The 27,357-nt window shown below is 48.0% G+C and overlaps 2 protein-coding genes across 6 annotated transcripts in view; one reads left to right on the forward strand and one right to left on the reverse strand.

Moving 5' to 3' along the window:
- The window catches only part of PPL (periplakin), a 43,211-nt gene extending 29,848 nt beyond the window's left edge, over window positions 1–13,363 (forward strand). Inside the window, exons 10-22 of one of the 2 annotated variants that reach the window (XM_015591066.2) lie at window positions 1,002–1,124; window positions 1,224–1,370; window positions 1,971–2,122; window positions 2,984–3,081; window positions 3,293–3,450; window positions 4,336–4,514; window positions 4,603–4,741; window positions 5,282–5,478; window positions 6,759–6,909; window positions 7,685–7,768; window positions 8,417–8,533; window positions 8,990–9,082; window positions 9,826–13,363. In XM_015591066.2, the coding sequence (XP_015446552.1) occupies window positions 1,002–1,124; window positions 1,224–1,370; window positions 1,971–2,122; window positions 2,984–3,081; window positions 3,293–3,450; window positions 4,336–4,514; window positions 4,603–4,741; window positions 5,282–5,478; window positions 6,759–6,909; window positions 7,685–7,768; window positions 8,417–8,533; window positions 8,990–9,082; window positions 9,826–12,489 (4,302 nt within the window). In that variant the 3' untranslated portion in view covers window positions 12,490–13,363. The remainder of the gene's footprint in view (window positions 1–1,001; window positions 1,125–1,223; window positions 1,371–1,970; window positions 2,123–2,983; window positions 3,082–3,292; window positions 3,451–4,335; window positions 4,515–4,602; window positions 4,742–5,281; window positions 5,479–6,758; window positions 6,910–7,684; window positions 7,769–8,416; window positions 8,534–8,989; window positions 9,083–9,825) is intronic. The other variant, XM_015591067.2, reaches the window with a different exon arrangement.
- A 1,577-nt stretch (window positions 13,364–14,940) lies between these two features.
- Window positions 14,941–27,357, reverse strand: part of UBN1 (ubinuclein 1) — a 34,265-nt gene continuing 21,848 nt past the window's right edge. For 3 of the 4 annotated variants that reach the window (XM_006913849.3, XM_006913848.3, XM_015591069.2), the window contains 6 exons: window positions 21,852–21,902; window positions 21,712–21,754; window positions 19,324–20,541; window positions 18,024–18,267; window positions 17,665–17,754; window positions 14,941–15,657 (listed from right to left, as the gene is read on the reverse strand). In XM_006913849.3, coding sequence (XP_006913911.1) covers window positions 15,608–15,657; window positions 17,665–17,754; window positions 18,024–18,267; window positions 19,324–20,541; window positions 21,712–21,754; window positions 21,852–21,902 — 1,696 coding nt within the window. In that variant the 3' untranslated portion in view covers window positions 14,941–15,607. The remainder of the gene's footprint in view (window positions 15,658–17,664; window positions 17,755–18,023; window positions 18,268–19,323; window positions 20,542–21,711; window positions 21,755–21,851; window positions 21,903–27,357) is intronic. The other variant, XM_006913850.3, reaches the window with a different exon arrangement.

Raw genomic sequence — 27,357 nt, forward strand, 5'->3', positions numbered from 1 at the left:
TAATATATAATATAATATAAAATTTGCCATTTTAGCCATTTTTAGGTGTACAATCCAGGGGTATTCATTCTATTCAGTGTTGTGCAACCACTGTCTTTCTAAAACTTTTTCATCATCCCAAATAGGAACTCTGAACCCATTAAACAATCACTCCTCATTCTTCTCTCCCCCAACCCCTGGTAACCTCTAATCTATTTCTGTCTCTTTGGTTTTGCCTATTCCGGCTATTTCGTGTAAGTGGAATCACCTGCTATGTGTCATTTTGTGTCTGGCTTCTTTCACTGAACATGTTTTCAAGGTTCGTCTACCTTGTGGCATGGATCAGAACTTTATTCCTGTTTATGGCTGAATAACATTCCATTGTATGGATAGACCACAATTATCCACTCATCCATTGATGGATACTGGGTTGTTTCCATGGGAATGTGTGTTTTTAACAAGAGCTGCAGGGAATTATGAGTGGGCAGTTTTGGGGACACATGAATTCACATGACATGTAACTGATGGTTCGGTATCTGAGCCTAAAGTCCCAAAATCTCATTCACGGCTGCAGCCCAGAGGATAGCTGACCATGAACAATTCCAGAGTTGATGGACTGAAGAATGGGCGAGAGAATTTTCTAGAACAATGTGGGGAGACTTGTCTTCCATGTATCAGGACTTAGAATGAAAGTTTAGCATTAAGTCAGGGTATCCCTGGCACAAAGAGAATAGGATTCAAGAGAATCCCAAGCTTACTGGTGTGTACGTGAAAATTAATATGTCTTAGAGGTGGCGTCATGTGGATTGGTGGGAAGAAATTTGGCTTCTTCCCCCCGAGACTCCCCCGCAAGGAGCCAGGCCAGGGAGGGCTGGGGATGTCTCCAAGCAGCAGGGCCTGTGGACTCAGGGTGAGTGGGAGGCCCAGTTCTACCTGGGATTGGACTTGAAGCCATAGTCGGGATTAGCCCCAGGGGCCTTAGTGCTTTTATGTCTGTAACTGGGCCACCCGGTCTCCCCTAGTTCCACAAAGACGTGAAGGATGCTCAGGAGCTGCTGCGCAAGGTGGATTCGGACCTGAACCAGAAATACAGCCCTGACTTCAAGGACCAATACCAGATCGAGCTGCTGCTGCAGGAGCTGGATGTGAGTGATGGGCCCAGTGAGGGTCTCTCCCTGTCCCCTCCCCGCCCTCAGCCCCAGGGAGGCTGTGTGGACTCACAGGGACACTCCTCCTGCATTCAGGACCAAGAGAAAGCTCTTGACAAGTATGAGCACGTGGTGCGGGGCCTGCAGAAGCGAGGGCAACAGGTGGTGCCCCTCAAGTACCGCCGGGAGACGCCACTCAAGCCCATCCCCGTGGAGGCACTCTGTGACTTTGAGGGTGACCAGGTGAGCTGCTGCCCAGGTACCCCAGGCAGGCCAGGCCCCGATCTCTTTTTGTGTCACTGAAAGGTCTTAAGGGTGACATGGCTGGATGCAGGGCCTCAAACACACTGTGCTCATCTCTGTCGTTTGGGGTCACTCTCTGCCGGCCCCTAACAGTGCCCCACCAGTTGCCCTGACCTTCTGTGCTACCAGTTCAGCAACCACAGTCATTCCAGCAGAAATCCCAGGAAGGGTTCTCACTGGCCCAGTTTGTCATGCCCAGCCTAAACCAATCACTGGGGCCGGGGGGATGATACCATTCTCTCATTGCCAGGCACGAGTCACGTGTCCACCTGTTGTAGTCAGGGACCGGGAATGGAGAAGGGAGAGACCACACAGACTGGGTGGGAATGGCGAGGAGGGGAGTTCTCAAAGGGAAATCCAGGTGGGTGCCGAGCCTGCAGACCCAACACATCCCCTGGTCCTTCCCAACTCTACAGGACAATGTCTTGGGGAGGGTCTGAGAGATGGGCTAAGACTCCCCAGGGAGGAAATGGCTTCTTTGCTCCTGGGCCACCAGCTGAAGCAGGTCCCTCTGTGCCCTGTTTGGCCTGCCCCTGCCAGGGCCTGATCTCAAGGGGCTACAGCTACACCCTGCAGAAGAACAACGGGGAGAGCTGGGACCTCACTGACAGCGCAGGGAACAAGCTGACTGCCCCGGCCGTCTGCTTCATGATCCCCCCCACTGACCCTGAGGCCCTGGCTCTGGCCGACAGGTACGGACAAAGGAGGGAGCCAGCATGAACTGGCTCTATGCCCTGGGCACAGCCCTGGGTAACACCTACACCCACTTGGGATGGGCAGATGCTGTTGGCTGGGCTGACTTGCTGTGTGTGAATGTCCAACTGTGGGCACAGTTCAGTGAGCGGTTTCTCTGCGAGTCCCTCTGGGCCTTTGCACATGCTATTTGTGCCCTCTACTTGGATACTTACTCACTCACTGCCCGGTTGGCTCAGGCTTCTTGGCTTGACTCAGCTCAAGTCACCTCTTCTGTGAAACCTTCTCTGACCGCCCCCTCCCCTTCCACCCTGGCTCACTTCCTGCTGCGTCTTTGCTCTCAAGCACCTCCTCCCGCTGCACGTCTAGCTCTTCACCAGGATGCTGCGTGTATGCATCTGTCTCATGGGCAGTGGCTCTCATTTACTGTCTCCGGGGCCTTGTTCAGTACCTGGTGCAAAGTGGGGACCCCAGAATTCTTTGTCGAATGAGTGATTCAGGGAATGCCTTCATTTATTCATTTAGCAAGTATTTATTGAGCACCTACTATGTACTGCTTCCTCGGGGGAAACATCGTGGTGGGGAAGATGAAGGAACAAACGAGATCATTTTAGGTAGTAAGGCTTGCTATGAAGAGGAGGGAAGGAAAGGAAGGAAGGGGTCCATCTGAACCCAGGAGTGACAGAAAGACCAGTGTTTCAGCAAACTCTTTCTGTGTATTGTGGTTTAACTTTTCAAAGCTTTTGATGAGCTACCTGCCTCCTCTGGGCAGTCTGCCTAGCCAGAATCCAGGGTCCTGCGTCTGTGGGTAGAGGGGTGGTGCGCTACCCTGGGTCCGCAGCCCCTTTCTGCTCTCACAGCCTGGGCAGCCAGTACCGCAGTGTGCGGCAGAAGGCAGCCGGGAGCAGAAGTGCACTCCAGCAGCGGCACGAGGTGCTGAAGGCCGAGAACCCTGGAGGTCGGTGCTGGGCCCACTGCCCCAGGCTGTGGGGGAACAGGGAGGAGGTGCTGGACCCATGGTCTGTGCTGTGAATGGAATAGCAGGGACTGGGCATGACAATGGCTGGGGAGGCTGGGCTGGCCCCAGAAGTCCCAGTTGGACTCGTAGGCCCATGCCCCGGGCCTCATGCCCCCTACTGCCACCTGACCTTCCGATTTCCCTCCGACAGATGCCTCTGACCTGCAAGGGCGGCAGCTGCTGGCCGGCTTGGATAAGGTGGCCAGTGACCTAGACCGGCAGGAGAAGGCCGTCACGGGAATCCTGCGGCCACCGCTGGAGCAGGGCCGGGCTGTGCAGGACAGTGCTGAGCGTGCCAAGGACCTCAAGGTACCACCAAGCTGGGGGGCACGGCTGGGCCCCCTGCTTAAGGTCTCATGCTCATGGGGGTCTTGATGCTCAAAGGGGACCACCTGCCACGTAACAAGAATTCCTGAGTTGTGGGGAGATGTGCTAGGCCAAGGATCAAGGAGGAGGTGCCTGAGCCCTGGCACCTCGCAAACACACCCCTGGGAGAGGGCTGGTGAGGCTCGCGCTGCCTCTGCAGGGCTTGTTGCCTGAGCAGCTCAGTGCCGAGCGGAGCAGGAGGCCATAGGGCAGAGCGGCGGCATGTGAACAATCCATCACCCCTCTTTCACATGCACACACAGTCTCCTGAGTCCTCAGGTGCCCTCCGCAGTGGGCATGACCATTCCTGGGTTAGGGGAGGAACTGGGCTTAGATAAGTGCGGTGGCCCTTGATGTGGCTGCTAGGCGCCAAGTCAGGGCCCAGCGGACGCCTGGGACGGGCAGGAGCACAGAGGACCCCACCACATCCGTGCCTAAGCTGCTTGGAGTCGTAGGGTCCCCACCTATGAGTGGGGAGGAAAAAAAACCCTATTCCATAGGGTTGCCCCAAAGAGAGAAGTCACATGCAGTGCTTGACAGTGCATGCTCGGTAATGGCCTCTTCACCTCACCCTGTGTGAAGGACGAAAAAAACCCTATTCCATAGGGTTGCCCCAAAGATGAGAGAAGTCACGTGCAGTACTTGACAGTGCGTGCTTGGTAATGGCCTCTTCACCTCACCCTGTGTGAAGGACAGTCCCCTGCTGCAGAATCCCTGGAATGCTCAGTACAAATGAGACCTCCGTGCCCCGCGCTGAAGCTTGTAGGCCCCTGGGGGTGGGGGGTTCTGCCCAGCTGTGGCCAACACAAGCATCTCCGGTCCTGACAGAACATCACCAATGAGCTGCTGCGGATTGAGCCTGAGAAGGCGCGTGGCATGGCTGAGTGCGAGGCCTTCGTGCAGGCCCTCCCGGGCAGCGGCAGTGCACCCCTGCTGAGGACCCGGGTGGAGGACACCAAGCACAGATACGAGCGCCTGGTGCAGCTGCTGGACTTGGCCCAGGAGAAGTAGGTGGCAGGCAGGCAGGCAGTGGGGAGGTCGGGCGGGGTCAAGGGGCCAGAGAGGCACCCCCACACTCCTGACCCATGTCCTCAGGATCGACGTTGCCAACCGTCTGGAGAAGAGCCTGCAGCAGGGCCGAGAGGTGCTGGCCACCTATGAGAACCAGCTGACCCAGGATGACACGGTGCCTGAGAGTGGCCGCGCCCTGGATAGCAAGAGGCAGGAGTTGGCGGTAAGTCTGGGGACCCTGGGCCTCAGGAGCCTTTCTCTCTAGGCTCCCACCATAGCACCTCTGGACAAATGCAGAGGGGACCACGGCCCCAGGGCCCAGGCAATTTGTTTCTCCAGGTGTGGATGCCTGCAGTGTGCCAAATTGCAAGTTGCAAATGGAGGCCCATGGCACAAATCCCAGCTGCTCATGGGATCTGTGTGGCTTGTGGCAATAAAGTGCTAGTATTTAAAACCAAAGCTTTCTATAAGCCCCCGAGTATTTTGGAGCCGCTACCCCAGTCCCCAGCATTTGCCTGCCTGGCTGCTGTTGGTATTCAAGTCTGCAGGGTTTTAAAGTTTTCCCAGGTTTTGTTCATTATGACAAAAGGGAACACTGCAGAAATGGCCACCAGTCTTGAGGAGAAATGCAAAGGCAAACACTTCCAATGCCCAGGCTTTCCACCCTTTCCCCCAAGGCAAGCGACCCCAAGTGCCTGGGGCAGTGCTGCGCTAGCCCAAGAGCTCTGGCCACAGCACCCACGTCTGCCTCTCTGCCCCGCAGGCCCTGGCCTCCGAGCTGCAGGCCCAGAAGAAGTCCCTCCTCGGGGAGGTGGAGCAGAACCTGCAGGCAGTCAAGCAGTGCTCCAACTCGCTGGCTAGCCGCTTCCAGGAGCACTGCCCGGACCTGGAACGCCAGGAGGCTGAGGTCCACAAGCTGGGCCAGCGTTTGGACAACCTCTGCCAGCAGGCTGAGCTCAGGTGAGGGGCCGAGGATGGGGGTGGCAGCCTTGGCTGAGCCAGTCTGCCTTGAGGCCACCAGAGTGGGATCTCTGTCGATGCCACACCAAAAGTTGTTTTCTAAATTTCCACTTTTTGAAAAAATGCAATACAAAGTAAAACTCAAGTGATTAAATGGCCAGCCCCTTTTCCCCAAGATAAGCGCTGCTACCAGTTTTTTGTGAACCTTGCAAATGGTTCTGTACGAGCTGGGGTAGGTGGATAACACATGAATGACAAAAGACTATGGATACCATGTCTTGCTATTTTTCCTGTTATGTTTTGCTGGCTTCATGAGTCAGTCAATGTTCCCTTCTCTTCTGTTTTCTGGAAGGGTTTCTATAGAACTGATATTACTTCTTTAAATGCTTGCTAGAATTCACCAGTGAGGCAATGTAGGCCTGCAATTTTGTTTTTTGTGTGTGCAGATTTTAACTATAAATTCAACCTCTTTAATAGATACTTGGACTACTTGGGTCATCTCATTCTTGAGTTGTCAGTAGTTTGTGTCTTTCAAGGAATCTATCTCATCAAGTTGTTGAATTTATTGACATAAAATTGTTCATAATCTCTTATCTTTTTAGTGCCTGCAGGATCTGAGGGGATGTCCTCTCTCATTCCTGATGTTATATCCTCTTTTGCTATATTTGTAGATTCTCTTTTTTCCTGATCTTTCTGAGGTTTATCAATTTGTTGACCATTTCAAAGAACTAGCTATGGTTTCAACAATCTTTCTCCCGTTTTCTTGTTTCCTGTTGAATTGACATCTGTTTTTTATTATTTCCTTACTGCTGCTTACATTAGGTTTAATTTGCTTTTTTTCTTAAGGTGGATTTGAGAGTTTTCTTCTAATATAAACATTTAATCCTCATATTTCCCTCTCTGCACTGCTTTTGCCATTTCCCACACATTTTGATATGTTTTTATTTTTGGTGAGTTTAAAAGATTTTCTGGCTTCCCTTGTGATAGCTCTTTGGACTCACAGATTACTTGGTCCGGCAGTCCACAGTGTGTATCTCTGCACGTCAGTGCACGAGAACTGGACCTACCTGTTCTTCACAGAGGCCGGGAGTACTCCAACTTAACGTCCCACAATTTGTTCCCTTTCTAGTGAATGTTTAGGTTATTTCCAGTTAAATCCCATTTGGTCCCCCAACTTTAAAAAAACAAACAGAGATGACTTCTTTTAGAAAGGGTAGGGGATGCTTTCAGTGAGGCGCCTGCTTGCTGTGGCCGAGGCCTAACTGGCTTTGCCCCCGTAGGGCCCAGAGCCTGCGGGGCGCCAGGGCTGCTTACGATGACTACCGCAGCGGCTGCGACCGTGTGCTCCAGTTCCTGTCCAACATTCCCAGTTACGAGCCCCAGGAGACGGACAGCCTCGGCCAGATGGAAACTAAGCTGAAGAATCAGAAGGTAAGACAGCTGCTTCCTCATTCAGAGGCATATGGCCACAAGAAGGGGAAGGTCAGAGGTCAGTTAGCCGGCCCCTTTTGTGGAGGGAAGCCAGGCCGCGGCTGCCACTTGCCCTGACAGAGCTGTGTCCTCATGGGACCTCAGCCTTGCTTGATTCTCAGCACATCTCACTCTTGAGAACAAGAATGGTCTTGCTCGCTTCTCCCTCCCCAGTGCCCAGCAAGGGGACTGGCTTAGGGTGGACACTTAGCACAGGCTGGCTACACAAGCGAATGGCTACGGAAACATAAGCAGCGCCCTCGTGGGGAAAAATCCCATTTTCGAAGTCAGAGTCCTCAGAAGGAAGCAGTCCCGGAGAGTGAGGGATGAGAACATGGGAACCCAACAGCCTAAACTCAAATCCTGGTTTACCCCTAGTAGCTGTGTCCCCTTGGGCAAGTCACTGAACTTCACCATGCCTTGGTTTCCTTTCATAAACTGCATAACGATGGTACTTACCTCACAGGATTGTTGGAAGATTAAGTGAGATTATCTAAGTAAGATATTAGAATACTGCCTGACATTTTGAAGCACTCAGTAAACATTTCTTGGCAAAGATAATTATCTTCTTGGCCCTTCCTCATAGGACCTTAGAGTTGCCTTTTGTAACAAACATGTATACAAGGAAGCCATTCATTATACTTTGTACTATAGAAGAATTTCAGATTTAAGGAATCGAGCTAACTTATCAGGTTTTAAAAAACTTTTGATTTTTAAAGTCTCTTTTATTTGACAGAACCTGCTAGATGAAATAGCAAGAAGGGAACAGGAAGTACAGCAAGTCTGTGCTCATTCCCAGCAGTACCAGCAAGCTGTCAAGGTGAGACGTGAAACCCTGCCCAGAGTGTAATGCAGCAGGGCCTCTTTCCACCAGGTTAGCTGGGAGAGAAGCACTGGGCCCGGCAGTGTCATCCTCAGGCCCTGCCGGCAGCTGTGCAAACTGGCACAGTCATTTGGGAAAACAATATGGTACTAGTCATTGAATGCCAGAAAAGGGTTTTCTACTGTTTGAAGCAGTAAAGTGGGAGGGATTTATTCTAAAGAAAAAAACAGAATAATAATATAAGCAAAATCATTTTAACAGCATTGTTTATAATAGCAAAATAGACAAACTAGAAATAACCTAAGTGTCTACTAGCAGAGGAACAGTTTAAGTAAATTATCCATCCATTTGATGGATTATAAAGCTGTCAAACTGTTAACCAGAGGGTCAGGAGATGGCAGCCCAAGTTCAATGAAAAAGCAGAACGACACTCTAGGCATGCAGAGAAGGCCCAGAGGGAGCCTTCACATGTTGTTCAGGGATGCAGCTATGTACTGTTGATGTCCTGAAGGCTCGCAAAACCTCTGGCAGTCAGCACAGGGTGCCGCTGAGCGGAAGACCTTTGCAGTTAGCTGGAAGGTCTGTAAGAACATTGCAGTCCCAACTGCCCTTGTCTGCCCTCTGCCATGTCTCTTTCTCACCCAGGACTATGAATTAGAAGCAGAGAAACTAAGGTCCCTTCTTGACTTGGAGAATGGAAGGAGCAACCATGTGAGCAAGAGAGCCAGGCTCCAGTCCCCTGCTGCTAAAGTGAGGGAAGAGGTGAGCTCTGTGGCTGGGCGATCGTGGAGCTGCCGGCTCTGCAGGGAGCGCAGCATGCAGGCCTCGGAGATGCACATGCAGTAGGGAAACTGGGCTGGGCACCCTCAGGGGTGCAGGGACACTGATGCGCCTAGAAAGGCAGCCCAGTGGAGTTCTGGGCCAGAGCCATGGGTTTGGGAGGTCCCCACTTTGCACCCCCTCAGTATGCACACAGGAAAGCTGAGGTTATCAGTCCTTCTACACGAGAACATTAATGCTCAGACGGAGACCTGCTCAAGGCCACTGCGGATTTAGATTTCTGAACCTAAATTCAGTTTTCTCTCCACCAGATGAGACTAGAACTCAGGATAGGAAGGGACAAGAAGCTACCCTCTATCCCCCAATGCCAGATTTTTCAAAACCTGTCCTAGCTCTTTCTCAGCCTGCTGACTCCTGTTTGCTGATTACTCTCCATAGGAAGCGGCTCTTGCTGCCAAGTTCACTGAAGTTAACGCCATCAACAGACAGAGGTTGCAGAACCTGGAGTTTGCTCTGAATCTCCTGAGACAGGTAATAGATATCAGTGTAAGACATTCTACTCAAAACTATTCCAGCAGGTGAGAAATAAGACTCATTTGGCCTCAAAAAAACAGCCGTGAACTAGTGGGAGTGCGCCTTGCTAACATGGCTGGGCGGCACCAGTGCAAACACTAGCCCAAGCCAGCACCTCCATGGGCATGCATGTAACTTCTGTATTCCATCCGACAAACATCTGCTGAGTGTCCAGTAAAAGGTAATTTATTTTTAAAGTACACAATGTTTATGACAGCACTGTAATAGCAAGAAACTGGAAGCAACTCAATACTCATCAGCGGGTGATTAAATTATGGTCTGTTCATATGTAGCTGTCTCACAATGAAGCAGAGCCCTGTGCCGCTATGGGATTCTCTATTACTTAAGTGCAATAAGCAGGGTGCAGAACAGAAGACTTACTATTTGTGCAGAAAAATAAACACATGGTACACACTAAAAATATATGTGTCACTGGATGACAGATACCCTTCTAGGAGCGAGACCAGAGGTGGTTTCACTTCACACTCCTCTGTGGTTTTAAAATACTTTAACAGATACATTTTAAAAGCCTAGTTGTTTTTACCATTTTTTAAAAGTCACCCTAGCTAGAACTCCTGTGAACTCGGCACTGAGAGTCCCTTAGGATCATAGGACAACCAGTCTGACCTGTTAGGTGACCAGGTGGCAACAGGCCGTGTGGAGAGCCCGGCTTTAACCATGTGCTGTCTTCTCTTTCCCAGCAGCCAGAGGTAGGAGTGACCCATGAAACCCTGCAAGGGAGCAATTCCGGCTCCAGAACAGAGGAGACATGGAAGATTCAGAAGGAGCTGGACGAAGAGACCGAGCGGAGGCAGCAGCTAGAGAATGAGGTCAAGAGCGCCCAGGAGGAAATCCGGATTCTGCAGAATCAGAGGCCCCAGGAAGCAGTGGTGAGGAAGGAGGTGCTGAAGAAGGTGCCGGACCCCGCGCTGGAGGAGAGCTTCCAGCAGATGCAGCGGACCCTGGCGGAGGAGCAGCACAAGAACCAGCTGCTGCAGGAGGAACTGGAGGCGTTGCAGCTGCGGCTGCGCGCCCTGGAGCAGGAGACCAGGAACGGGGGGCAGGAGTATGTGGTTAAGGAGGTCCTGCGCATCGAGCCAGACAGAGCCCAGGCCGACCAGGTCCTGAGGCTGAGGGAGGAGCTGGAGGAGCTGAGGCGGCAGAAGGGCACCCGGGAAGCGGAGGCGGTTCTCCTGCAGCAGCGCATAGCAGCCCTGGCCGAGGAGAAGAACCGAGAGCGGGAGAAGGTCACAGAGAAGGAGGTGGTGAAACTGCAGAACGACCCCCAGCTGGAGGCAGAGTACCGGCAGCTGCAGGAGGACCAGCAGCGGGAGGGCAAGCGCAGGGAGAAGCAGGAGGAGGAGCTGAGCTTCCTGCAGGACAAGCTGAAGAGGCTGGAGAAAGAGCGGGCCATGGCCGAGGGGAAGGTCACCGTCAAAGAGGTGCTCAAGGTAGAAAAGGACGTGGCAGCTGAGAGGGAGGCCAGCGACCTCAAACGCCAGTATGAGGACGAGGCCGCCAAGACTCGTGCCCACCAGAGGGTGAAGAGCGAGCTGCTCCAGAAGATTTGGGCCTTGGAAGAGGAAAACGCCAAGGTGGTGGTGCAGGAGAAGGTGCGGGAGATCGTCCGCCCGGACCCCAAGGCAGAGAGCGAAGTGGCCAACCTCCGCCTGGAGCTCGTGGAGCAGGAACGCAAGTATCGGGGTGCAGAGGAGCAGCTGAAGAGCTACCAGAGCGAGCTGGAGGCGCTCAGGAGGCGGGGTCCCCAGGTGGAAGTGAAAGAAGTGACGAAGGAAGTCATTAAGTACAAGACTGACCCTGAGATGGAGAAAGAGCTCCAGAGGCTCCGAGAGGAGATCGTTGACAAGACCAGACTCATTGAAAGGTGTGATTTAGAGATCTACCAGCTGAAGCAAGAGATTCAGTCCTTGAAAGACACCAAACCCCAGGTACAGACCAAGGAGGTGGTCCAGGAGATTCTCCAGTTCCAGGAAGACCCCCAAACCAAAGAGGAAGTGGAATCTTTGAGGGCCAGACTGTCAGAGGAACAGAAGAAGCAAGTGGATCTAGAAAGGGAGAGGGCTTCCCAGGAGGAGAAAATCAAACAGAAGGAGAAGGAGCTTTCCCAGGTGAAGGAAAAGGTGGTCCAACAGGAGGTGGTCAGGTACGAGGAGGAGCCGGGCCTGCGGGCCGAGGTGGATGCCTTCACCCAGAGCATTGACGTGGAGCTCCGGCAGATCGACCACCTCCGTGGGGAGCTGCGGCGGCTGCAGCGCCGGCGGGCTGAGCTGGAGCGCCAGCTCGAGGAGCTGGAGCGTGAGCGGCAGGCGCGCAGGGAGGCTGAGCTGGAGGTGCAGCGCCTGAAGCAGCGGCTGGCTGACCTGGAGAAGGAGGAGGGGGAAGCCCGAGAGAAGGTGACCCTCAAGCAGAAAGTGGTGCTACAGCAGGACCCCCAGCAGGCCCGCGAGCACTCCCTGCTCAAACTCCAGCTGGAGGAAGAAAGGCACCGGCGGCAGGTCCTCGAGAGCGAGCTCGAGACCCTGAAGAAGAAGCTCATCAACCTGGAGAAGATGGAGGTCAAGGAGAAGGTGGTCTTCTCCGAAAGCGTCCAGGTGGAGAAAGGTGACACCGAACAAGAGATTCAGAAACTCAAGAGCAGCCTGGAGGAGGAGAGCCGGAGCAAGAGGGAGCTGGATGCGGAGGTAAGCCGACTGGAAGCCAAGCTGTCGGAGCTGGAGTTCCACAACTCCAAGTCGTCCAAGGAGCTGGACTTCCTCAGGGAGGAAAACCACAGGCTGCAGCTGGAGCGGCAGAACCTGGAGCTTGAGACCCGAAGGCTCCAATCGGAAATTGAAATGGCTGCGACGGAAACACGAGATCTGAGAAACATGACTGTGGTGGACTCTGGAACGAAACTCAACTCCAGACTGTGGTCCCTGGAGAGAGAATTGGACGACCTCAAGAGGCTCTCCAAGGACAAAGATCTCGAGATTGATGAGCTGCAGAAGCGCCTGGGCTCCGCGGCCGTCAAGAGGGAGCAGAGAGAGAACCATCTTCGGCGCTCCATCGTGGTCATCGACCCCGACACGGGCCGGGAGCTGTCCCCAGAGGAAGCCCACCGGGCCGGCCTCATCGACTGGAACATGTTTGTGAAACTCAGGAGCCAGGAGTGCGACTGGGAGGAAATATCGGTCAAGGGTCCCAATGGGGAGTCCTCTGTGATCCATGACAGGAAGTCTGGCAAGAAGTTCTCCATTGAAGAGGCCCTGCAGAATGGAAGGCTGACCCCTGCTCAGTACGACTGCTACGTCAACAAGGATATGTCCATCCAGGAGCTGGCCGTCCTGGTGTCTGGACAGAAGTAGGCACAGCCCAGCCCTTAGTCTTCTTGGAAGCAGACACTGGCTTGTTCCTTCCCCATCACCTCTCGGTGTCTTCTCTCTGGCCCTGTGCAGGCTCCTAATCCGTGTGGAGCTGAGCATGTCACCCACGCCCTAGCTGCCAGGCTACTCAGAGTACAGTTCACCTATAGGTGGGACATGCACTAGGTGCACCGTCTTTCAACCCAGATGAGTGACCTGCTTTGTCCTCCAATGATTCAAAACCCAGCAGCCCTTCTCTCTTCCTTTTCTACACACTCCCATCAACAGACTCCTCGTGCAACACCTGGAAGCAGTCCGAACACTAAAGCACAAGGCAACCGAGGCAAACAAGCCTGCCCCATGCAGCACCAGCCTTCACACACCGGCTGGGGAATCTCTAGGGCAGAAAGGCCTTCCACACACCTTTCCATTCATCAAAGGACTGGGCGCCTCGGAGCTGCTGACCTGCATTCACAGCCCTCCAGGAGTCGCTGAAAGCCAACTTTCCGTCAGACTTCTGGAGAGACAGATCAGTGATCTGTGCCAGAAAAGGTGCAAAGAAACCAGCAGTGTCTGGCCCTCTGTCAGCCAGACTGTCCCAGGAAAATGCACCATCAGAGACTGTTTTCTGGTTCTGAAATTAAAGTGTTTTCACAGTGGACTGTGTTGCTGTTAGCCTTGGCTTCAGTGCCTTACAAGTCTTGCTTATTCTCTTAACTGGTATTTAGGTATATGCTACACAGTTGATTTTTCACCAAACGAATTTTCAAATTTCGCATTCTCTGTATCTCATGTATTACATAAGAAAATGGGAAGTAATAGGGAGCTCCACTTACAGCACAAAAATAAAACACCTGGTGGCTTGATTCTAACTGCATGCTAAGTGTTTCTTCCTCTTTTGTATGTGCAGTTTATGCCCCTACTCCCTCTTTTTCAGACAAAATAGATAGCTCATATATACCAGCCCCTATAGAAAGAAAAACTAATTGCAAATACGGTAAAAGGAAAAGAATGAGAAAATGTTTTGGAAACTTTGAAACAATTTATTAAGTTGCTTTATACAAGATTAACAATTTCCACACCACCCCCAACACCAACCTATTGGCTGTGCCAAAGCCACAGCCCCTTTCACACCTAAGAAACGGCTGCCAAGGAAAGCCCCAAGCCCCGCAGCGCTGCAGCCCCCAGGCCTGGAGCCCGCCCTGCCTGTAGATTTGCCTTGCCATGGCTGTTTTAAGTCATTCACTCCTTCATTACCACAAATAAAGCATAAACAAGAAAAAAATCTCCCCATCAAAGAAACGTTTCCCTGAGGCAAGAGGCATCACTAGATTCCTACAAATGAGGGTATTCTGCTCCAGCTGCACACTCAACGGTACATGGGGAGGGGGGCACTGTAGCGGGGAAACCGGGGTCTCAGGCAGAGAAGGCGCTCTCGGGCAGTCTCTGCACGGCTCTGAGCTCAGCAATACAAATCTCTTCTTTGGCTCTTTTGCTACTTCCTAAGACTATTCTGTAAACAAACTGGAAACCCAAGTTGCAAAAAATATATATAATAAAGGGATAAGGAATCCATGTAGCCCCATGTGAAACACGTGTTGGGTCTTATGTAAGAAGTCAGAGCAGAGGCCTGGCCAACCAGCTGACAGAGGCTGTGCTCCCCAGACACCAGGCAAACCCCGGCATGAAGCGTGAGTTACTGAGCACTGGACCCTGGTCGTCAGGAACCAAAAGAGCTGCCTGTGTCTCCACACAGGTGTACATTCTGAGGAGGCTGGTTACTCTCAAAATATCTGAAATCACTTAGCTGAAGCAGTCAGTTCAGACACGCCTTGTGGCGCATACTTCACAGGATATAGGCGACTGTCCTAAAACTTGTGAAGCAGCCACTGGTTAAGTGGGAACAGCGTGGTGACTTGGGAGCTCTGTGGTTAACTGTCCCAGTCTGCCTCTGACACACTCTCCAAACTCAGCATTATCCTTAAATCAAGCACAGCCCTGCTGCCTGGAGAGTCCCAGGACTTTAAAGGCCTGTTTCACAGCAGACACTTCAGACACCTGTTCCTGCAGCTCTGCCTGAGAATGATTTCTAAATAAAACTGGAATGTCTACCTGTGACTGGGAACCCCTCATGTCCTCACCCTCTAAGAGATGAAGAAGGCCTTTGGGGCTCTGCAATCCACCTGGCATAAAAATAAAATGGGGGCCCTGGCTGAATTGGGAGCTAGGATTTGGGGACCCAGATGACCTTTATGTCAAAATGGCACAGATTATGATGTGCAATCGTAAAAAAAAACCTCAAAACTGGTTATGTCTTAAGTACAGACATCTTTTAAAAAGATCTTCATCTGAGATCTACTCAGAGGGCCAAATGGACATGTGTCTAATTCTGCTCCACCATCAAGGCACTGGAATTATGTCTTCCTATAATATGACGTACGAAGAACAGTCCCATTCTATCCAATGCATTTAATGGTAATGAAGAAAACGGAGCCAAAAATAAGTGTCTTTAAAAATCCTATCACAATTGTTGCATCTACAAAGGTCCTTTCTCTAAAAGAGCTTCATTGTCATATTTAGTGGAGAAACTGGCCCCCACAATGAGCACACACTAGGTGTTCTGAATATTTTTCAGAGACAAGTCTCCCAGCGGTGGCGTTAGCCTGGGTTTCTGTCCACTGAGCACACAGCCTGAGGATGGGATGGACACCATGACCATCCTGAGATCCTACTGTGGCCAGAAGGAGCCCCTGACCAGTAGGGCGCCATGAGGTACTCTGACCAAATGCCAGGGGGCTGGGCACATTTACAACACAGGTGTGCCAATTGTTCAGTCCTGCCACCAGAGCTCCGTACATGACCCAACGCACTGCCCGGCCTAGAGCTGCCCCTCCAACGATTGTCCGCGACAAAGCCACGAGGCCTGGAACACCAGGCCAGTCAGTACCTCTGGAGAAGCACGAGGCTGCTCCCCTAACTGAAGGCACGTCACAAGTGCCAAGAGATGCTCCACTTAGCACTCACGCCTTCTCCAGAAGAAAACCAATCGGCAGAAAGAGTATAGTGATTATCCAATTTCAGAACCCTACTCGTTCGGCTTCCAGCTTTTCCTCTGAAGAGGTCACAATTTTCGTGGTACACCGGGCCCTTTCCCATGGAGCTGAGAAGCATCTGAAAAAAAATAAGCAAAAACAGAACATAAATCCTTCTGGATCCGATTCCCTTAAGGTAGCAGTAACCAAACCTCAACGAGATCACTTCCTAAGTAACAAAAGCCTGCGTCTGTTAGTGTTCTGGGCTCAAATGAGCCAAAAACACTTGACAGAGGTGATATGAGTGCACTGCTACTTGCAGCAGCCTGCAGCATGCCTGGCCCTCTGAGCACTGTGAAGGCAGCTGCTCACTGAGTGCTGTGCTCAGAGCAGCTCTGCTATGCAATGTGGGCCACTTCAGTTCTTGGCTACAACTAACATCATGTGGCAGACTGTGGTTCCATGATGACATTTGACGGTCACACTGAACTCAAGGAGCAATCAGCATTCTCATCATCAAAAGACCCTCAGGTATTATAAAAACAAGCCACAAAGCACTAGCATTCTGGGTCCACATAGGAAAGAAAGCAAAGCAGACACAAGTCACACAGCTAAAATGCCCAGTTTCTCATTTACAACCACTCGATGGAATCCTAAAGCCTGGTCTAAAGGAGAAAAGAGCCTACTTAGCCTGTTCTGGCATAGATGCTTTTCTGAGAGCCTCTTAATATCCAGAGGAAAAACAGGAAAGAAATAGTACGAGAAAGCATTCTTCTCTTTTTTGCTGAAAATCCCACAGACCAACAGTCATGTTTCCAATGGTTCTTCAATTGTCTCTATTTGAAAGGGTGAGGTTTCCAAAAGCAAGCAGAGGCAGTGCTACCTCCCTTTCAAAAACCATGCGCTCTCTCACCCAGGTAGATATGCAACCCCTACATTATAATCTTGGCTTCAGCGGCAGCCACTAGTTTGTGCAGTGAGTCCAGGAGAACTGCTTCTCCAGGAGAAAACAGAGTAACTGCTGATACAAGCTTAGCCCCTCAGTTCTTTCTCTGAGAGGCAGTATGTCCATTTTGGAGATTTACAATCCAATCTTGCACCCAGATGGCTTCTGGCATTCACTACGAATGGATGAGCCTAGGGACACAGAAGCTAGGGACTCACAGCAAATCTGGAATGGACAGACTCAGGCAGTGTCGGGACTAGCGAGCACTCTCAATGTGGTACTCTTGGCATGTCCAGCTGGGCGGCTCACTGTCTTATTCTCACCGGGTACCAGTCTACCAGGGCTGCCCCAGGCTCAGCTTCCTGAAGGTATGGCTCTCCCCAACCAATGTAGCCCTCTGGTTGTTTCTGGAGCAGGTCTAAAGTAGTAAGAAGAGCAGTAGACCAAAACCAAGATCCCCGAGGCTCTACACCAGCATTCCATTAGCTGTACCTAACAATCAGGTCCCAGGTCAGGGCGAGGCCAATCGCTGATGACAAAGGTGCCAGCCTCTCACAGCTATAAACCTAGGGCTTGTAGAGGGTCCCTTCCTGAAAGCCACTGCTCTCTGGAGAGGAGAAGCAGAAGAAAGAGAAAGCTGCCCCAATTCCTTTGTGCCCCAAAATCTCTGCTTTTACATCTGAACTGAATTAATAGCGGCTCCTCTCAGATACCTGCCGATATCAGAGGTAAATGTCCCTCCTGAAGCCTTGCCACTATGACCTCTTTACTTGGACTTCCTCTTCAGGTAACCTAGGTTTAAAGAGCCATCGATTCGCTGGTACCACTTTGCAGGGCCCCAACCAGCCCTTAGAAGATAAGCAGCATTACCCTTCTATTTTTTTTTTTATAATTAAAGAATAAAAGTTGAGCTAAGGGTTGAGGACTCCTATGCCTCACAGGCAGGCAGGCCACCCTGACTTCCTCGGTGATCACACCGGGTAAGACTGACTCAGTGGCAGGGAACAAGGGTAAATCTCAAAGCAGAAGCCGCTTGTGCCATTCTGAGTACCCCGAGCCAGAGCCTTGAAGGACAAACCAAGACGACACAATGACAACAAGGTAAAGACACTGAAATTTTTGGCAGCAGACAAGGCACCTGTTGCGTGGAGAGGGAAATGGCGCACAGTGCATGTGGCACTCTGACCGCCTGGCAATTACCTGGCAAACTCTGCGGGATGTGGGTGGACACAGCAGCGTGTGGGAGAGGCGCTGCGTGGGGTGGGCTGGAGTGCAAGCCAGCCAGGAGACCTGAGAGAAAACAGGAGGGGAGAAAAGAACAAAACACACACATTGAAGACGGAAACAAAAAAGCAGCCTTGGTGGTCCAGAGCCCCAGACAGCCTACGGGCTGGTCTTGGTTGAAAGCCCCGGGCTCAGCATAGTCCCCAAGAACAATGCCCATGGCCACACACCAGACACACACAGGAACCCGGTACACAACAGAACTCTGCACAGGAGAGGTCCCAGGGCACTTTCTGCGCCTCCAGCGTGAGGAGAGAAAGGGGAGAAGCACTTACTGTGGCTGAGGCCGTGGTGGAACGTCCCAGGGGCAGGGCCTGTGACGATGGCGTCCTTGGAGACCCCTGCTTTGGCAGAGGAGTCAGGGCTAAAGGAGACCACACGGAGAGGAAACGGGGAGATGATCCCCAAGGAGTTCGAGTTCACGGCCCCGGGCAGCTTTGGGCTGCCTGCCTTGTAAGATGAGGACAGTAGATTTAAGGGCGAGGAGCTGGTCAGCAGCACAGCCCCACTCGTTCCTTTCTGGGGAGGAAACACACAAAGGGGTCAGAGCTCCAGCTTGTCCACGGCTCACTCAGAAAATAACCTGGTAATGCACGGAGGCGGGACGGGCACTTGGACGTCGGCTGCCCTTCGTGCAGGTGCCCTACTCTACAATCCCAAAGGAAGGAAGAGGACAATCTCTGAACTGGCTTGGAATGGCCCCCAGGACACAGTGTTCACTTTAAAAAAACAGGGTATTAAATATGCCTCCTTTGTGCCGGAAAGAAAGGGAAGCATATACGGACATGCACCAATGTGGGTATATAAAAATATATGTGTATATATATGTAAATACATGAAACACACACATTTATAAATATTAATCTTTGTTTTTATAAAGAAAGAGGGAAAAACCCTGGAAACTAAGGAATATCGTTAACTTGCAGGGTGACAGGAGCAGGGCAGGTGTGAGATCTCACTGAACATACCTTTCTCTAGTTTTCTTTGCCACCACGTAGTTGTTTTATATATTGAAAAAAATGAAGGAAAAAAAAAAAAGTCCATTCCCATTTCCTCAACCTGCATCCAAACTTCCTATAATTCCTGCAGGTAAGCCTCATTAACCACTGGACTCTATGAGCTCACCTTTGACCTGCAGAGTCCTTCAAAACCCAATCAAGAGAATCACTGTTAAAAAGGTACTCATCTTCCTGGGGCATGAGCATCTCCACACACCTAATGATCTGATAGGCAGTATTATTTTCACTGACTTGTTTGGAGAGATGGCCAGGTAGGAGGCTATGAAAGGAAACTTGTGACTCATTCCATGCCCCCCAGATTCACAGCCTTCCTGTACACACAGTGCTGACCAGTCCTTTCCCTCCATTTGTTCTCCTAAGAAGTTTCAGGCACTCCCGGGATTCCTGCCAGCGGCAAAGACAAGATCTGAGAACAGGAAGCCCAGTCCTCCTTCCGCTTTCCAGGCTCACTGTTCCTACCTGACCTTCAGTGTCAGATCCTGCTGTCCAACCAAAGCAAGGCAGGTGGCCTTGTCCGTAAGACCCATGAGGACGACTGCTGTACCAGGATACTCACTGGCAAGGAGGTAGACGATGTCACGCTGCTAACCGCGCTGGGCTTGAGAGAGGAGGTCAATAACTTGGCCACTCCCTGGGTCCCACCACTAGAATCTCCATTTGGACCACCCGGAGGGGCCACCAGGGTCAGCTTCTGGGAAACAGGCGGTTTTTTCACTGAGGAGCCTGGGACGGGTCGGCTGGTGGGCTGTCCTGTGGAGGGAGGCTGTGTGCCAGGGAGCAGGTTCCCAGAAGGGGAGCTCTGGACTGGTGTTCCTCCAGAGGAAGAGCTACCAGAAGAAATCCCGTGTTTGGAGATAGAGCCAGCAAACGGGCTAGTCTTGTAAGATGGCCCCGAAGAGCTGGCTGAGTGCTGTTTTGCTGGATGGCTCAGGGCAGTGGAGGACGAGGCTGGGGTCTTATGAGAGCTGCTGGTAGAGGCTGGTGTGCCTCCTGAAGAGGCTGACGTGGAGGGATGGAAGCTCTGGCCTTTGGCCGCCGTCTTCACGAGCTGGAGGAGGGAACGATGACACTGTGGGGAGGAAGGCTTTGGGCCCTGGAGCTTATTGATAAATGGAGCTGGGGGAGTGAAGCTCTTCTGCTGTTGAGTGCCTGCATGAAAGACTTTGACTTGGGGGCCGGGCATGGGAGCTGCGGCTTGGGGCGCATGAGACGTCCGTGGCAAACCATGGTGCTTTGCTTTGGACTGGTGCACTTCTGGCAGGCCCTTGCTGAGGGCAGCCTGACAGGACAGCTCTTTGTAGCCAGAACTCTCTGGTTTTTTCTCCTGAGAGGATTGCCCCAGTGCCAGAGCCTGTTCAGCCAGAAAATTGAGGGGTGACTGCAGAGAGCTAGAGGGTAGTGGGGCAGGAGGGCTGGGCTTCGGAAAATTCCTTTTTTCTTCCGTACATAAAACACCTGCGACTTTCTCTGCAAGTGCTTTCGAGGGTGCAGGCAGCGTGAACTCAGAGCTCCCACTTGCTCTGCTGTTCAGCGTAGCCAGTTCCTTGGACACAGCCTCCAATGAGGAGGCTGAATTATGGATCAAGTCTTCATCCAATGAGTCCTCTAGGCTGACAGGAGCAGGATTCGCAAGGCTGCCCGATGCTTGAGACGAGAGCTCCCTGTTTGCAGCTCCAGTGCTCTGGCCTCCTGGGTGTTCTAAAGGCAAAGCCAGGGGGCCTACAATCTGGCTTGATGGGACGGAAACCTTTTTATCAGGCTTAGCAGATGATTCCTAAAGAAAAAGAGAAATGCTGATATTTAGAAATGTCTGAAGATGCCATCACTGGCCCTTTTGTGAGGACGCAAGCGTAAGAACAGAGCGAGGTCCCAAGAATCAAGCCTTCCTGTGTAGTCACAAAACAAGGAGGAAGAGTGTAGATGACAGGCCTGCATGGACTTGAACACATCCAGCCAGCTGGGGTTGGGCTTATACAAGCATGCTCTATTGCTAACTACAATATACCCACAGGAAAACTCTTCTGTTTCTAAAAAAGTACAAGACTTGAGCAAAGAAACACTCTTCCTACTGGCATTCACATTATCTCAGAGTGCTCCTAGCTGCAATCAGAAAATGATGCATGGCACGAGAACTGCCTTGAGTTAGTTTTCTTTCCTTCCTTGGTTTTCCCTAGCACCTGTCTCCTCAGTGGGGTTCAAAAGAAAAGTTCTTTCATGGGAATGGGTACAGGATCTATCTCGACATTCCTGTACCCCAAGTGCTAATGCAGCATGTCTTAGACACTATAGGAGCTCAACAGATACCTAGGAATAAATAATTTGCATAGCTTATTCTCCTGGACAGTTCAGATATGGTTAAGGGCACTACAGAGCCTCAGGAACAGGTAAAAATTTGGTAAAATAGCAATTTCTACTATATTGAGAGGTTTCTGCAACATCTAAGATCATTTTCACAGTCTCTATTCTCCAACCACTGTATTTCTCTTCATTTCTGCCAGGTAAACGCAACAAAGCCACCTGTCTTTTCCATTAGAGCTCTAGGCTAACCTGCACTTTGATGGAAGTGTGTACTTCCATAAAAAGATCATCATCACAATATAATACACTCACATCTGCGGAAGCTTTTCAATCCTCAAAGGGCTGTCAGGAAGACCTTCATTTAATCCCACAACAACCCTGTGAACTGAACAGATGGCTACTGTTTCCTAGAACTGAGGCTGGAGGGTATTAAATGACCCAGCTCAGGTCTCTGCCCTCCCAACACCCAGACCCTTCTGGTGGGCCAGCCTGCCTCTTGGTACAACTTCAAGAATACCATCCTACAGAGCTGTCCCCCAGACCAGCAAAGCTCAATGGGCTGCCTTGGTCACTCAAGAGGTTGTTCATCAGCATGACTGGAGAGAAAAGAAAATAGATGGCACACGACCTAAGCAGGCTGACTCACCTTCGCCTTGATTTTGGGAGGGGCCATTACTTTCTTCTTGGCCCTGTTTGAGAGAATGAACACAGAAAAGGTTTAGAGGCATCCACCAAAAACATTAAAATGACAGTAGTCCTAAGAAGTGAAAACACTGAGACACTCACAGGATTGATGTCAGATGCCCATGGCCTCGTCTGCTCTCCTTAAACAGAGTCCTGAAACAGAGAACACTGGGAAGTTTGTGTAAGGTCCCTGAAAGCAGAGACGCTGCTTCCTACCATCCCTGGTACTCAGGACCTATTACTCATTAAATGTCAGAGGACTAGTGACTTTACTACTGGTGAGAGGATCTAAAGTGGCTGTACTGGCCACCTGAAAACCAAGAGTCTAGGACTGACAAAAGCTATGGCTCTGGCCCCAAATTTCTCATAGTCATTTTTCCTCTAAAGGCAGGAGTGCTTTTTTTATGCCTATTCTCATCTCTTCCAAGAGTAAAATGTGGAGTACCCATAACATGTGTCTTTCCAGAGAAACTAAACAAAAATTTCTTTATGCCCTCTTTACGTACCTTCAGGAGTCCAATCTATAGGGAGAGAAGAGCAATTTCATTTACAGAAGAGACACTGACTGAGACAAGAAAAATCTCCATAATTTGTCCAACCCACAGAAAAATCAGGCCCAATCAAGGACCCTAGCTCCAAGAAGAGGATTCTGGGAAGATGGCCAAGCAAGAAGCATCAGAATTAATCCTCGCCCCAGCTAGACAACAATTGCACTGGTAGAATCTTTCTGATATAACTGTGTTGGAACACTAGAGTCTGTTCAAAGCTTGTAACTTCCAGAAGACTTAGTTGGGTAAATTATGTGTTACATTCAGTCAATTGCAGCTCTTAGCAGAATAGCAACTACCCATCCCCTAACCCCATGGAAGGCAGCTGTGCACCTGTTTCCAGAGCACTTGCACATAGCTTCCAGGAACTAGGATAGGCAAAAAGGACCCTGTCCTTCAAATATCAAGAAACTGCGCTCTAATTGTTAATTGTTGCTTCTAAAAACAGAGGTGTAGACAAAGAGGCAGGCAGCCATTGTTGTTCCTCTTCCCCCACTGTTGCAAACCCCTGTCCCTCTGGTTAAAGTGATTTCTAAGAGATTTAAAAGGCCAGATACCATATTTTAACCTCCTTCATTTTTTAATTTTCCCTTTTGAGAGCCAGACATTAAAGACTAAGACATTCAGAACAATTGCATACATGAGTCAAATTAGAAAGTGACTATGTCCTAGAAAAGACTCATAAAAGATCTAAGTAAACATTAAGTTTATGCCTCAGGCTGATCCTCAGCACAGAGCCAGCCTAAAACCATCCTAAAAAAAATGTAACAAAAACAGAAAACCCTGGGTAAGTGGTAGGATGTAATTTCCAGAGTTACCAATTAGATTTAAATGTTCAATAAAAAATCACAAAGCATACGAAGAAACAGTAAAGTATGGCCCACTCAAAAAAAAAAAATTAACAAAAACCGACACTGAAAAAGACTAAATAGCATATATATTAGATAAACACTTTAATCATCTATCTTAAAGATGCTCAAAGAACTTAAGGAAGATGTGGAGAAAATCAAGAAAATGATGTGTGAACAAAATGAAAATATTGATAAAGAGAAAACCTAAGAGAACCCCCCCACCAAAAAAAAAAATTCTGGAGCTGAATACAAGAACCGAAATGAAAAATTCACTAGAGGGTTTTAAAGGCAGATCTGAGCAGGCAGAAAAAAGAATCAGTGAACTAGAAGATAGGACAATGGAAATTAACCCGTCTGAGAAAGAGAAAAAGAATGAAGAAAAGCAAACAGAGCCTAAGGGACCTGTGGACACCACTGAGATCTATGTCGCCCCCCCCGCTCCCGCCGGGCCACACAGCAGGAGGTGAGTGGTGGGTGAGCAAGGGAAGCTCCATCTGTATTTGCAGCTGCTCAGCTGCCTTAGCTCCCCATCAGATCATCAGGCCTTAGATTCTCATAGGAGTGCCAGTCCCTGGTGCCAAAAAGGTTGAGGACCGCTGTACTATATGCCATGGAGGTCCCAGAAGGAGGAGAGAGAAAGGGGCAGAAAGAATAGTAGAAAAATTAATATCTGAAAACCTCTCAAATGTGATGAAAGACATGAATATAAACATCCAAGAAGCTCTAAAAACTCCAAGCAAGATAAAAAAGAAACCCACACCAAAACACATTATAATCAAACTTTTGAAATCCAGAGAAAAAGAGATCTTAAAAGTATCAAGAAAGAAGCAAACTGTCACATACAAAGGCTTGTCAATAAAATTATTTGCAGATTTCTCATCAGAAACTTTGGAGACCAGAAGACAGTGGGTTGATATACTCCAAATACTAAAAGAATATACCATCAACCAAGAATCCTATATCCAACAAAACTGTCAAGAGTGAGGGAGAAATGAAGACATTCCAGACAGATTAAAGCTGAAAGAGTTCATGACCAAAAATCCTGCCCTGCAAGAAATGCTAAGGTGAAATGGAAGGACATCAGACAGTAACTCAAAGCATATGGAGAAATAAAGGTCTCAAAAAGGTAAATCCATGAGCTAAAAAAGCTAATATCATAATAACAGTTTGTAACTGCACATTTATTTTCTACATGATTTAATAAGAGACTAATACGTTTAAAGAAAAAAACACAATTAGTGTAAAAGCTATTATTACTGTAACTTGGTTTGCAACTCTAAATATTGTTTTCTATATAATTTAAGAGACTAATATATATATGCGTTTTAAATTCAGTTTAGGTTTTGGGTCACACAATGTGTAAAACGTGTAATTTTGTGACATCATCAACCAAAATAGGTATGGATGGAGCTGTAAGGAAGTAGAGTTTTTGTATAATATTGAACTTACAGAAGTAAGCCCCTCCTTCTCAATAATTACTTTAAATGTAAATGGATTCAATTCTCTAATTAAAAGACAAAGATTGGCAGAATGGATAAAAGAACACGTGATCAAACTATATGCTGTCTACAAGAGACTCACCTGAGATACAAAGACAAAAACAGATTGAAAGTGAAAGGATGGAATGCAAATAGTAACCAAAAGAGACCAGGGGTGGCTATGCTAATATCAAAAGACTTTAAATCAAGAAAGATTACAAGAGAAAAAAAAAAAAGAGCATTATATATTAATAAAATATACTTTATTAATTATTGTTAATAAAATAACAGCAAGAAAATACAATTATAAGTATTCATGCACCTGAGAAGCCACAAAAATATATGAAGCAAAAACTGACAGAATTGAAGGGACAAACAGATAATTCTACAATAGTTGGAGACTTCAATATCCCTCTCACAAAAACGGATAGAATCAGAAAGAAGATAAAGAAACGAAGGACAATGCAATAAACCATCTAGTTCTAAGAGCATATAGAGAACACTCTATCTAACAATATACAGTCTTCTCAAGTGCACATGGGATGTTTTCCAAGATAAACCATATGTTAGACCACAAATTAAATCTTAATAGATTTTAAAAGATAGGTAACATATAAAGTATCTTCTCTGACCACAGCACGATAAAGTTAAAAATAAGTAACAAAAGGAAAACTGGAAAATTAACTAAATTGTGAAAATTAAATGACACACTTTTAAACAATCAATGGATCAAAGAAGAAATTACAAAGGAAACTAGAAAATAGTTAAAAGAAGAATAAAAATAAAAGCATAACATATCAAAACTTATGGAACATAGTAAAAGTAGTGTTAAGTGGAAATTTATAGCTAAAAATGCTTACATTAAAAACAAAGATATCGAGGACTTGCAGTCAAGATGGTGGAGTGGGTAAACTAAAAAAAAATCCCATTTAGAATTGCAAAAAAGAATAAAATACTTAGGAATAAATTTAACAAAGGAGGTAAAAGACATGTATTCGAAAAACTTCAGATATTGACAAAAGAAACTGAAGATGCAAATAAATTGAGGATATACTGTGCTCTTGGATAGTAAGAATTACCATCGTTAAAATGTCCATACTAGACAAGGCTACCTACAGATTAAATGCAATCCCTATCAAAATACCAAAGGCATTTTTCACAGAACTAGAATACCAAAATTTATATGGAACTACAAAAGACACCAAATAGCTAAACAATCTTGAGAAAGAAGAAAGTTAGAAGCATCACCATGCCAGATATCAAACTATACAAGGCTATAGTAATCAAAACAGCATGGGACTGGCATAAAAACAGATACACAGATAAATGGAACAGACTAGAGAGCCTAGAAATAAACTTAAGTTTATATAGTCAATTAATCTATAACAAAGGAGGCAACAATGGGGTAAAGACAGTTTCTTCAATAAATGGTGTTGGGTAAACTGGACAGATATATGCAAAAAAATGAAACTAGACCACTTTCTTACACTACATATAAGAATAAACTCAGAATGAATTAAAGACTTAAATGTAAGCCCCCAAACCATAAAACTTCTAGAAGAAAACATAAGCAGTAATCTCTATGACACTATTAGTAATATTTTTGGAGGTCTCCTCAGATAAGAAAAATGAAAGAAAAATAGATATCCAAAATATATAAAGAACTCATGTAACTTAACACCAAAAACACCAATCAATTAAAAAATGGGCAGAGGACCTGAACAGACATTTCTCCCAAGATGACATACATATGGCCAACAGACATATGAAAATGTCTAATTGCTATGTTGTACACCCAAAACTAATATAATAGTGTATGGTAACTGTAATTGAAAATTTTAAAAATTAAAAAAGACTTTTAAACTTATAAACAATCTAACTTTATAATATAAAGAATTAAATATAACAGAAGAAAGAAAATAATAGATTAGAGCAGAGATAAACAAAATAAAGAATGAACAACAGAGAAAATCTATGAAACTAAAAGTTGGTTTTTCAAAAAGATCAAGAAAATTGACAAACTTTTAGCTAGATTGACTAAGGAAAAAAGAGGGAAGACTCAAATTACAAAAATCAGAAAAAGTGGAGACATTACTATAGAAATAAAAAGAATTATAAGAGAGTACTCTGCCAAGAAACTGGATAACCTACATGAAATGGACAAATTCCTAAAAACAAAAAAATCTACCAAAACTAAATCATGAAATAGAAAATGTGAATAGTCTGTAACTAGTAAAAAGACTAAGTCAGTAATCAAAAATCCTCCAACAATGAAAAGCCCTGGACCTGATGGCTTCACTGGTGAATTCTACCAAATATTTAAAGAACTAATACCAACCCTCTTCAAACTTTTCAAAAAAAAAACTGAAGGAACACTTCTAAACTCATTCTATGAGGCCAGCATAATCCTGACACCAAAACCATAAAAATACATCACAAGAAAACTACAGACCAATATCCCTAATGAACACTGATGCAAAAATCAACAAAATTCTAGCAAAAATTCAACAGCACATTTAAAAGATTATACACCATAACTAAACGAGATTTATTCCTAGAATGCAAGGATGGTTCAACGTACAAAAATTGATCAATGTAAAATGCCACATCAACAAAATGAAGGAAAAAACCCACATGGATCAGCTCAATTAATGTGGAAAAAACATCGGACAAAATTCAATACCTTTTCATGATAAAAACACTCAACAAACTAGGAATAAAAGGAAACTGC

This window comes from Pteropus alecto, unplaced genomic scaffold (genome assembly GCF_000325575.1).
Source record: "Pteropus alecto unplaced genomic scaffold, ASM32557v1 scaffold44, whole genome shotgun sequence".
Lineage (NCBI taxonomy): Eukaryota > Metazoa > Chordata > Mammalia > Chiroptera > Pteropodidae > Pteropus > Pteropus alecto.